This window comes from Argiope bruennichi, chromosome 2, assembly GCF_947563725.1.
Source record: "Argiope bruennichi chromosome 2, qqArgBrue1.1, whole genome shotgun sequence".
NCBI lineage: Eukaryota > Metazoa > Arthropoda > Arachnida > Araneae > Araneidae > Argiope > Argiope bruennichi.
The window spans coordinates 52336596-52350136 of NC_079152.1; the positions used below are offsets into that span (position 1 = coordinate 52336596).

The 13541-nt window shown below is 30.2% G+C and overlaps 1 protein-coding gene across 2 annotated transcripts in view; it reads left to right on the forward strand.

Moving 5' to 3' along the window:
• LOC129989279 (uncharacterized) overlaps window positions 1–13541 on the forward strand; it is a 354012-nt gene that overhangs the window by 328531 nt on the left and 11940 nt on the right. For both annotated transcript variants that reach the window (XM_056097704.1, XM_056097715.1), the window contains one exon: window positions 12108–12261. In XM_056097704.1, coding sequence (XP_055953679.1) covers window positions 12108–12261 — 154 coding nt within the window. The remainder of the gene's footprint in view (window positions 1–12107; window positions 12262–13541) is intronic.

Consider the following 13541-nt stretch of genomic DNA (forward strand, 5'->3'; position numbering starts at 1 on the left):
AATCATTTTAGCTGAAAATATGAATCGAAAATACCGAATGTGCGTCGAAATAAAGATGAGAACAATTACATCATTTTATGCGATTTTCCGTTGTTATACGATAAAATTCTGAAAATTGAAAAAAATAAATATTTAATAAATATAATTTCATATTAAAATCAGCTAATCTAATATATGTTTTTTTTTTTTCTTTTTTCCGCTAACCATAATTAGATTCCCATTCTTATAATCGAGTAGAGCTTCAGATTGTTTTTCAGTAGTTTTTTGGATTTACCTTTTTGAAAAAAAAAATGTATTGTAGGATTTTGTATGTGAATATAATAGATGCCAAATTATCTAAGATTACCACGTTAAAAACTCAATTATGTGAATTTCTTTAAAGTATATGTATAAATTTGTAGAATAACAGCATTGATGTTTATAATCTTTATAATTTACAGTTCTGAATAAATTTTTAGTTAAATTTTACAAGCATCATTGTTATGGAAGTAGTCCTACTGAGTTTATTGTTCTCAAGCTATAAACAAGGCTGTTTTGGAGAAATGCGCATTTTACTAAAACTCATCTCGAGAATAGTTGTTCATTATAAAATTTAAAGACAATTGTATATCTAAAGGTTGTTTTTTTTTAACTGTAAACTTGAATGAAAAACATTAGCTGGTATATATGATATAAACAGATGATTAAATATCTTTATTTAGAGGGATGATTTGATAATTTTGGAACTCGTGTTATCATTTTTTAAACATTCATATCTTGTTGAGCCGGCGGATTTATCAGTGTTGTATACGTTCATTACAATGAAAATCCATTTTAAGATACTCGAGTGCTATTGTGTAAAGCCTGTTGATTTCTAAGTTGTTTCGTCAGAAATTTCGATTTTTTTTCCCTATGTATTTCCAAAAAATGCGTTTTTTTTTTTTTTTTTTTTTTTTTTTTTTACTGTTGCAATTATTGAAGAAAATAAGATATGTATTCAAATGTTAAAACAAGGATTGTAATCAAAAGCTTAACTGTTTGATATTTTTTTCCTCATTGAAAATGATAAGATATGAATAGGTATGGAAAAAAAGCTTCATGATCGAAAATTTATCCGCTTGATCTAATTTCACATTCATATGTGTTGGGGGGGGGGGGAGGTTTATTTCATTTTTGATATCTTCCTATTTTTATTGAAACTGCAAAATTTCACTTCTTTGTTATTATTTTAGTTTATAAGTAATTTTTTTAAATATTAACAATGCTTTAAAGTAGCAAATCCTGCAAGCTTTCGGATTTCAATCTTTTACATACATTGCGAAATGATATTCGAAAAAAATGGCTAATATATATTTTTTTAAATATTAAATGAATTTTTCGGAAAAGTTGCTTCTTTTTTCGAATTCCAGATTTTTTTTTACAGCTAATTAATTTCTTAGTACAAAAGAGAAAAGAATAAAATTTGAATTGCTTATTTTTTTTTTCATAAAAGAAGAAAATTGGATATTGAATTATTTGATTGAATTATTAAATTCCCATTTAATTTAATTTTGTAATATTTTTTTATTAATTCAATCATAGCTTTTTGTGAACGGTTTCAAAAGCAATAATATTTAATGTTTCCTTTTTTATAAACGATTTTGTCTCACTGAGATTCCGAGCTTTAAAAGAAAAATGACTAATTCGTAATTAATGTTCTCTGTTTCCATGTGTCTTTTTCTGTTATTGCTTTTAACTTTTATTATCTTTCAGGGACTGTCTCTTCCGCTCTAGGCTATTTGAAACATTGCATTTTTATCTTTGCTATCTTATTTGCTTTAATGTCTTTTTCTAAATTCCATTCGTCGTTTCGAATTCCTGAAAAAAAAAAATTACAAAAAAAAAAAAAGCTTAAAGAAAAACCATATTTTTTTTAACCTTCACTCTATCTGTTTAAGAATGTAGCTGCGCCATTTAATGTACTTTTATTTCATTTGCTACTGAAAACATGTTTTTTTTCCTTGCCTGCAACTGAACAGCGCAACAAAATTAAGTTTTAGGGAAAAGATTTAGAGCAGAGAAGTGTGTGTGTGGGGGGGGGAGACTTTATCCCATGAGATTTAGAGGAAAAAGTGAAGTGTTGTTATTATAATTGGATTTTTTTGTGGGGAGGGGGGGGGGCGGAAAATGCGCTGAAAAGCAATAATCTGTATACATTGCTATAAGTAGGGAAAATGTTTGCTCAACAAATTAACTGAAGTGATCTTTCATTGATGAATGTTTTTAAAAATATGTTTCTACATTCGCTCATCTTTAGCGAACTACTCATTAATATTCAAAGATGGAAGATTGTTTGATCTTACGTAGCTCAACAAACAAAGTGATAATTATGTCATGGAAAATGCTTTGCTGTTTACTTTGCTAGCGTGCCGAAAACTGGATTTCAATTACATGGCATATTCTAAGCACTTTGTATGAAGTAAGTCGCCTTCTCTAAATATGCATAAATAAGTTTCATTGATATTTCGCTCTGTAATTATTGTAATATTTATCCGTCAAGTTTAACATATTATTAGTTTTTTAGATCATTTTAGCTGCCGAACTGTGAAATTTAATCAAGAAAACTTATTCCAGCCTTAATATTTAAATATTTGTTTCATAACACATTTCGATTTCTTTTCCCCCCTGCAAATGCATGTTTATTAAATTTAATATAAAAAGTAAATTTGAATGTCAGCCATGAAATTCTTTGCTTTTTAAAATAAAAACTAAATCTGGGTGAAATAATGATTTCGAAAATCATCTGCTGGTTTAAAAAAAAAAAAAAAACTCAATCTTCTTGCAGTGTACAATAAACTTCAAAATAATATTAACATTGTGAAGTTTGATCAAGGAAACTTATTCCAGTTTTAATATTTAAATATTTGTTTGAATACATAAAGTACAAACACTTCTCTATTGTGCATTAGCTTTCGACTGGAATGTGTTTCGGCAAATATATTCAGGTTTTAATACTGAAATCTACGTTAAAATTCTATTATTATTTTTTTTTCAAATTTGTATTTATTTTAAAATCTGTAAGCTGAAAAATGTTTTTTATTATTATTTTTGAGAATCAAAATAATAATACCTAATAATAATAATGATGATGATGATTTTGTTTTTCTTTATTTCTTTCTCAATGAATAAAAATATTTCTGTTAACAACGGGAATAAACATATTCTCGTTGTTAAAAAAATATTCTAGTATAATATTTACATTATATTTGGTTTTATATTATAGATTATATTCATGGTTTTTATGTATGATGCTGTTTCGCCCATGAATTATTTTATTGTATACCCATTTTTCTTTTCCTTTCTTCTTCTTTCACTTTTATCTAGTACTTTGAAAGTTTTATCTGATAGAATCGAAAATATTCGCCCAGATCTTCTTTTCTGTGCGAAAGAAGAAAAAAAAAAGCACAGACCATTGGTCATTCTCCTCCCTGAAGTAGCTGCCGACGATACACACCAATTTTATCTCCGCCAAACAAAATTATCTCAATAAAACCTCCACTGATGACCTTTTTTTATTATTCCTTTCCGGCGATTCACTTGTTCCTCTGCCCGGGGGAGTCGTTCTTTGGCGATTCTGTCTGTCGGTCGCCCCAGGGAACCACCTTTACAGCCCCTGCCGTCTTCTGTAATTGTGTGAGCATGGGCTGCCGCCGTGCCCATGATCACTTCTCCGAGAATGTCGCAAGAAAATGGTGATGACTTCTCGAGTCTTCTCCGCTGGGAGGCGTGGTGTTAAACAAGAGCAGTTTGTCTTACCGCCCCTAGAATATTTTAATATGAACTGAACCGCACCTTGCAGTTTTTATTTTATTTTACCCCACCGCTCCTCGAGGTTTTTCATTTTTTGGATACCCTCGAGCTAAATTACTATTCTTTTGATGTTAGAGTTGCAGTATGTTTGTTAAGGTAAAAACAAAACTTATTTCGAGGTTTTTCAATGTGCATTTTTTTTTTTTTTTTTTTTTTTTTTTTTTTTTTGTACTGACTTGCAAATCATCCTTGCAGAGAAATGCAGTTGAGTATACAGATTACTTTGATTGTTATTTTGGTCTTCATTCATTCCCCTGTGTTATTTCGAATGTAATCAAAAAATGCCACCTTCGAAATTATTAGAATTATTCTGGAATGTTGAAATTCCCCTCCTCCTCGTCTTTTTTCCCCTTATTGATTATTTCCAGAAAAACTCCTAAAGAAATTCTGAGCGCTCTGTGGATACAGAGACTTTTTTTACCATTTATCCCCTTACCTTGGAAATCTCTTTATAAATTTTACTCCTACCAGTGTTTTGACTTGTATTATATTCTTTCTTTGTATTCTGTTTTTATTATAAATCAGTTTTTCTTAGTCTTAATTACGTGGTTTTACCCTATTATCGTATAATTAATTATTTGCGCATTATAACTTTTACTCATTCATTTGTAATGTAATAGTTTAATGGCACATGAAGAATATATTTAAGGCATGTTTCGTATTATGAAATTTGAGAAAAATTATGCCCATTAGACAATGTTCTACTGTACTTGGAAGATTTAGAAATTGCATATTAACAGAGCATTACTTATATTTGAAATCCGCTTCGTCTTCAAACCCCTCAAAAAAATTCTTTTTAACAACTGTGTAAGATTTCTTCAAGAGTGTGGTCTTCCTCACTTGTCGATTTTTGCACCAAATGTGATAGCAAAACCCGGCTTGAAGGCTCAATTCTTCACTTTCTATCCTTCATTAATATTTGAATTTTTAAAGGTTGGTCTTCGAATTTCTCTCTAAGAAACTCCTTTTCTTGTATATATATTTTCTGTTGGAAAAAAAAGCTTAAGACCTGACTAATATTTTCAAAACAAAACGAATATACGAGCAATTTTATTGCAATATATATATATATATATATATATATATATATAATACAAACTGAATCATTCAGCTTTCTGTATGTATAGAAAGGTCTCAATAATATTCGTCTTTCATGGTGCACTAATCTCTTTACGTTGTTGTTTCTAAAATAACATTTAAAAGCCGACATAAGCTCACTGTCCTGATATGGATGAAACATAGATTAAAACTGCGACCACTGCAAGCCACTCCATGTCACTAGTTCACTTCGTATTCCTAGGATTTCGATTCATTTATTTCTAATGATGGAATTCCTGCAATCCACACTGAGTCAGTGTACTTAAATCCGATGCTCTAATAGGAAACGCTTTCAGCTCTCGGGTTCTCTTGTATAATTAAACGACAACGTATAATCTCTCAGCTCATGGGTCATTAATTATCCATTAGCATTGCAAACGGCCAGCTTTGATTCGGATCTAAGTCCGTGGCATATACTTGAATAGGAAGGTAACAGGAATTTCATTAGTTGCCTCAAGTCCTGTGAAGTTAAGCTTGGCTATTTGAGCCGTGACCTGTGTTATAACCTTCTTCGGTGAATAATGTATAAAGTCAGGAGGCTCATTTGGATAACTATGTTTCAAGTATCTTATTCATTGTTTGAGATTTAAAAAAATAATATTTCTTAATTTAGATATTTTTGCGAATGCTATCGAAAAAATTCTTTAATTTTCCATTTTTTTTTAAACTTTCTCATATTAACATTTCTATATAGCATATAGAAAATATTGTTATCATCAAACTCGATATTTTCACGAATTTCCTCGTTACAGACCCCTCTTAACTTAAAAAATCACAGTTTTGGCATTATGTCGGCCTGTGAATACGATAACTCAAAAACGCTTTGAGCTAAATGGGTGAAATTTGGTATATGGACTTCAGAATGATTTTGTAGATTTTTATCAAATTGTGAACGAAATCCATTCAGAGAAAATCTGCCTGTCTGACTTTTCGGGTACTAGTGGACTCTCTAACTACAGAACATAAAGAGCTAGCTAGATTGATAGAATTTGATACGCTGGTTTATCATCGAAAGTGTAAACCTAACATTTAAATTAAATTATAAACTAAATATGACGAAGTGTTGACTGTTTGTCGGTATATACTTTCTGATGAATGGAAATGCAAGGACTTGAATCAATGGAATATGGTATGTGGTCTTGTAGCTGAAATTTTAGTTCCGTATCATATTTTGATTTTATTTCTTCCTTATTTTTAAAAAAGGGAGGACATTGAAAATACATATTCGCACGAAAGATTCAGTAAAATGCTAGATTCATGCCAACTCTGTGCATTTCGGCCTTAACCTAGGTCCTCAATTTTATTCGAAGGGAGGAATATAAGGTTTTTTCTACAGACTATGCAAGAAAATTTCGGTGAAACTGAAAACTCCCTTCATCGTGAAAAAAATTTCGAAGATTCTTTCACATTTTCTTTCCATCTTATATTTTCAAAATACATGTAGAAGAAGCTAATCATTTAAACAAAAAATAAAGTTTCATTTTTTTTTCCTTGCAAATTTGTGATTTAGTTAGTTTACTTTTTAATATAAGATGAACTATAATAATATAAATTTCTCTACATGAGTTATTCCTTTTTTTTAATGCTGATCTTATTTATTTAAATTCTGTCGTTGTTTTGAAAGGAAAAAAATAAAACTTTCTGGTAGTGATTATGAACTTTAATTAATAAGGTTTTAGTTTTACGTGCTATGACATTATTGATATATTCTCTAACATTTTTAGATGTTTATGGCCCATCCCGCATAATAAAATTATATAGACCGGTATAGCATATATATCTAGATGCAACGGGTTACAACTTACTGGCAAATATAATTTTTTAATATAAAATAAATATAATATTTTTGTGCTTTTGTTTACAAAACTTACGAAAACAAATTCACTATTAGTTTTTTTTAAGACTGGAAATAAAAGCATAGAAAAGTTAAAGGATGAATGTTATCAAATAATAAAGAATATTTTAAAAAAAATTGAAAAATATTTTCAAAATGTCCTTATAAGTCTTCTCTCAGTTTTATGATTTATATTCCGAGTGAATTCTCAAAAGTCACTTGCCCACCGTCTTGAACTCCTCAAAATAGTTAGTCCGCAGGCTTAACGTGAAATGCTGGTCAAAAGCAAACTCATGGCTTGCAGAGGCTCGCTCTCTGGTCCATTTAATTAATGGATCGCGTAAAGTGTACGACTATCTAAGTCGTTAGTTTTCCATCAGAAGGGAGAGAACAGTCCTAAATTAGGCGGCAACGGATGCAGCCGCATATGCGGTGCGATTGCAGCACTATTAAAGAGTACCAGCGGAGTTAATGCTTTCATTTCCTGCCTTTAGGTGCTGTAACGAATCCTGAGCGCGCTATTTAAAGGTAATTCCGCCCAGCATTTCCTGAGCATTAAAAGATAATGGCACCTATATTTTATTCATGTTCTTTCGCAGCCTGTGTACCTTATTTGCTCTCCTTCTGATTGTTTACATTTGATTAGGATAAAACCTTTGATGTTTATACATTCCATCGAACTGTAGAAATAATTAATTCCTTTAATGCTCCCGTACTCGGTTTTGCTGCTATCGAACTAAAGAATGTCGCCGTTTCCCTGTAGATATTGAATTCTTGCGTCTTAAGCTTGAATTCCGCCGCTGTGCCACGTTTCGCTGCTGACAGCTGAACGTGTGGCAGTTACTTAATTCTTTTAAGAGTTGGTATCCTCTTCTGGAGCGTCCCCCAGAGACAAATGCGACAAATGGAAGCATATCGCACGGCTATGGTCGGCAGACGACGGAGAGCTTCCTTCCATTATTTTCCATCCTTTGATTGCTGTTCTCTCTGAAGACCGGGAGAAAAGCTTTTGTTGCTGTTGAAATTCGCGAGTGGTATTTTCTATTCAGCCCCATTATTCATTCCCTCGGAGTGTTAGGAGAATTGGATGTTAATGCATGCACAAACTGTTTCCATTTACTTAATCAATAGCACGTTTATGTATTTACTCAAAGCGTCGCGGTTCATTAGCTGATTTTTGTAATCGCCTGCTTTTAATGTCGGGTGTGAGCGATAAGAACCACTTATTGAGAAAGAACGGAGAGCTCGTTCGAGCTTATTGTATTTTTAAGCAATTCTTTCGAGAGTATTACGCAGATCGAATAAAACGACTGAGTCATATATTTATGCAGTTTTATTTAATTCATGTGCCATTTAAAAAAATGCTTAGAAATATGTGAAATGCTCAATTTGTATTTATCTTTTGATTCACAATAATAACAATTTCCTTTAAAAGTTCTTTTGTCATTAAACTTGATTGTTAATTTTTGCTTCCGCCCCTTTAAATGTGAACAGAAAGTAAAATTATGTGTAATAATTGGACGCAGTTATTAGATATAATTTTACATAACTACCATTTTAGAGATTTCGTGTTTATCACTGCTAACTATATCTAAATAAGTGCAGGTTGAACTATTTTAAACCTATTTCATAAACTACCTAAATGCCATGGTGGCCTGGTGGTAAAGTCTGGGCTTCAAAATCAGAGGGTTTCAGATTCGAGACCCGATTCCATCGAAAAACGGTGCACGTTAAATCCGTCGGGGTCAAACGACCCCCTGCTGATGTGGAGGGGAAGTTCCGAATGGGGATGCAAGCTCAGGTATCGTCCTCGTTATCTGACCGCGGTTCAAAATTACGAGCTCCGTCCCAAATAGCCCTAGTGTTGCTTTAAAAACGGGACGTTAATATAACTAAACATGAAAAAAAAACTACCTGCAATACAATAATTATTTTTAATTATATGTACTGGTTGTCTCTAGATTTATGGGCCAAATTTTAAAGACAGGTAAAAAATATATGAAGAAGCATTTTTTGTTTGGCAATATTGAATCAGAAATGAAAAGCATAGGCGGAAAAAACAGGAAATGCTGAGGACAGATCGATTTGCGTCAAGTTTCTTGATATGAAATGAACCGCTTTCGCAAAGCTAGCGATGTAACCGCAGAAAAATTTTATGATCAGATTTTGTCCTATTGGGAAAGCATTCATACATAGTACATAAAACTTGAAGGTCTCTTTTCCATTCGCAGCTCCATGCATAAGATGCATGTCTGCTTTCTCAGAGAGCGTAAATCGCTCCGTCTCTCAAAAATATTCTTTAACAGCGAAGAATCGTTTGTATTTCATGTAATGGTATTGAAACTAAATAAAACTGTTTTGTAGATGATTTGACAATGCAAATTAAATAACCCTCCTTAATTATTTTATATTCTTTGTCCCAAAAATTATCTCTATTTTAGCTACGGCACTAAACTTTTAAAGGCATCTCAAAAACCTTGCCGGTGGCTTTTATTCCTTAAATATTGATCATAAACATATACTGTAAATTACAAAGTTGCGTAAAAAAAAGGTGCAAAATGTTATGAAATCGATTAAAATTTTCAGGGGATTAAACTTCAAAAAATACAAAATTTAAATTTTTATACGGACTCCGTAGAAACCCCCCCCCCCCTCCATGAGTAAAATGTGCCTCATCCTTTAATAAGGCCATGTACAAAATTTCAGTAATTTATTAGAAAAAGTTTCGAAGATATGAAACTACATAAATGTTGACTTTCGATGCCTGGATATGAATGACCACTTTTCGATGCCTGGATATGAATTCACAAAGAGTAAAAATCATGTCGGATGTTCGTGTTTTAGGGGTCATGCACAAATTAACAAAGAAAGTAATGATTGAATAAATAAATAATAATTTTGCTATTTATTGGTTCAAAAATATTTAAAATTTGTCGAAATAATAGCTTAAAGGATAGATTACATAAGTTTTTTTTACAAGTTCATTGACATTTGCATTTTACAAGTTCATAAACATTTGCATTTTTATTTGTGATTGACCCTTCACCAACTTTTAACATATGTTTGGGAGTTTTCGTGATAAAATTCTGAAATTTTGTACATGACTTTATTAGAGGATGAGGCACATTTTACTCACTGGGAATTTTTTTCTACGGGGTCCGTATAAAAATTTAAATTTTGTATTTTTTGAAGTTTAATCTCTTGAAAATTTTAATCGATTTCATAACATTTTGGAACTTTTTTTTACACAACTTTGTAATTTACTGTATATATGATCAATATTTAAGAAATAAAAGCCACGGTCAAGGTTTTTGAGACACCCTGTATATCATTCTGCTCAAAAAAAATATTATGTAGATAAAGAGTTTTTTATTTTCCCCACATTTCTCATTTCTTTTTTTTTTTTTCGTCTACACTTTTCATTTCCGTATTTCTATAAAATAATAAATAAAATAACAAAAATTCCTCTTGATATATATTTTTTTACCCTTGTTTATATAATATAATCCGAAGCTTTGCGAAAGCAGTAATATTAATGTGTGTTTCGAAATTTACTTGGGAATATCAAATATCTTATTTCATAAAGAAAAAAGACATTTTTTTATGAAAATATCTTGGGCAGATTACCCTCCTCGTATTATTGTAATAAAATGAGCAAAACATAAAAAGATCTTTTGAAAATATTCATTCATTACTTTTTAGCAATCATTTTAATGTTTAAATTCATTTCATTCATTCATCATAAAATTCATAGTAAACTGAGTAATTTTATTAATCATTGTAATTAAAATCAATCTAGCATCCATATATTTACTCATATAATTTTAATTGTCATTTTATATTGTTTTGCATTCATACTGAGTATAGAAAATAATACAAAGTAAAATAAAATTGCAAGAAAATGGAGAAGTCCCACTTTAATCAGTGTTGAGATTTGTTTTGTTCATCCAGATCTTATTCGTCATTCTCTTGAAAATTTATTCAGTATAGTTCTAAAAAAAGCAGATACACTAGTGGTATAATTTATTGTCGCAAAAGTAACTTGCAGTTACACTGACTTGAGTTTTATGTTATATACCTGTATGCCCCAGCTTACATCAGTTAAGCGTTGAATTTCCGTCACTATTGCTTCCCAAAAGTATTCTGCTAGTAAATGAATGATTTAATTCGATTACAATGATACTAAATCCCTTATCGTCATCATTGGCATCGAAACTCACATTCCGAGACTGTTTTATTCTTCACATTCATACGTGACCAGAAAAATAATGAAATCAATGAGTGTCGAGATTCTTGTTTACGGCATTTCATTTGATTTACAAATGCCATCAAAGATCGGAGATTACAAAATAGCATTCCGTCTGAGTTGATTCTATTATAGTCCATAGTGTGACGTCAGTGCATTTTGCTTTTCTCTTTTAAAACACTTGAAAAAGTACTACTAAAGAAATTTCCAGTACATTATCAAAAGTATTTTTTTTTAAATTACACAAATAATACAATTATAAAATAATTGCTATTTTATTTTTCAATAATATTGTTGTTTTTTTATATAAATTATATTGATGCAATTATTCGAATAGTTGTGCAATGCACATTTTATTTTAGAATTGTTACTTTTATCGCGTGTTTAATTTCTGCAAATTTGGGAGAAAAATAAGTAACTTATGCTTTTATTATTTTATTAAATTACTTTAATTCGACGTTATTTCACACAAAAATGTAATACTGCTGAAATTGCTAATGTAATCCCCTACAATAACCAGCCATTAGATGATTAGACCACTTAGATGCGATCTACGCACATACAGCCATACAGCTTCCTATTCTTGTTTAACTTATTGCCGATTAGCATCCCTGCCTGTTTAAGTTAAACAATGTAAATAATCGTTAATTTGTTAATTAATGAATAGACAAAATAAAATGCCAAACTTATGTTTCTTATGCAAAAAAAAAAAATCATTTAAGTTATATAAAAATGATATTTTCATGAATCAAAAGCAAAATTATTTTTATATAAAAAAAAAGACGAACATATCAAGTATAAAGACATAAGGGTATAATTTGTCTGCGTTTAAGGTGTCGGCAACTTATACGAGACAATGTTCTATTTCAGCTGAGATTTCTATCTTGAAAATATTATTTCAATTAGAAAATGGAATGAAATAAGAGTAAATATTTTTATTTTACTGAAATGTTATGTTGTTACATATCCAAAAGAGATAACTGCGAAGCACTTTAAGGTTAAGATTACTCCCATAATCCTTGCATTTTTGTTTCAAAGAAATGGTAACTATGCAATTACTTCATTATTACCTGTGATAATTTTCTTCGTTTTTCCTTGTAGGTCTTTCATCCAGGCCTAACTTGAACTTGAATCTGAACCTGAATTCCGATTCGCCCAGGAAAGCCAGACAGAATCTGTCCCTGAATTTCGGTTGTGCTGCTCTGAGTGCTGTGGGTGAAAAAGTGGATGCCGAGCTGACGCTGGAAAAGCAAGGGTAAGGAATGAACAAATGCACGAGACTTGGAAAATAATCATGGCATATTTGTATCGGAATAATACATCAAGCCAATAAAACTTATACAATGAAATAGATCCAGTACCTGTGTATTGGATGTTTCAAAATTTAGTCGCCATAAAAAAAAAAAAAAAAAATGCTTCTTCGTGTTATAAAAAAATTCTCTACTTTTGAAAAGTAAAAAGGCTGTACTGATAGAAGAATGAAATATTTTTGTACACCATGTTATATAATAAGAGCAAATGCTAATATTTAAATATAGACAAATTTTGAAATTTGATCTGATCATATCGTACTTCTGCAATTAATCGCAACGTAATTACTTAGAATTTAAAAAAAATGCTCAAAATTTTAATGTGCCGTTTTTTTTTTTTTTTTTTTTTTTTTTGAAGAAACAGAGATGAACTTATAATTAAACATTTAACAAAAGTGTAAAAATAATACCGCCATATGTGATTGTGGTTGCTAATGGAGGGATCTAAATTACAGATACCATGAAATTAAAATAAATTCCAAATTCTGTTAATTAAAATACAAAACTAAAAAGAAATTACTTATTTTTTAGTATGACTTTGAAGCGAGAAATAGAAAACATAGAACCGTGGAAGAAAATGAACAAAATTTATTAAATGAAATAAAATTTTATTTAATAAGATAGAGCTAAAAGTAGGCATAAAGAGCTTATATCAAATCGTTCCAATTAAAAATAAAGAAAGTGGTAAAATATGAATCAAAATGAAAATGTTTAGTCGAAGCAACAACAACAACAAAAAAAAATCAAACTATTATAAAATGTTGTATTTAAAAAGTAAATTGTTTCTACTGCATATTAAAATGTTCTTATACAAAGAAATAAAAGTCCTACTTTAGAATTAATGTCCAAGAAAGATAATTTTATAACCATAATTTAACCTTTGGCGAAAGCACGTGGTCGAGTAATTTGATAAACGAAGAAATTCTTCTGTATTTTTCGCAACATACGTATCGTTATAAATATCTTATAAAATTCATTTTGAAAATTTTATTAAAATTAGAAATTAAAAATGACACAAATATAAACTGGTATCATGGCAAGCTACTTTTTAAAAGGTTTAGATGGTGTAAAAATTGTTTTTAAGATTATATTTCGGATGATATCGCATAAAAACATCAAAATATGGATAGATTTTTAATTAATTAAAATTTTTCTTGATGTTTAGATTTGAAAAAAATGACAGCGATCTTTCTCTTAATCTGATGAGCATGTAAACTCGACTTCA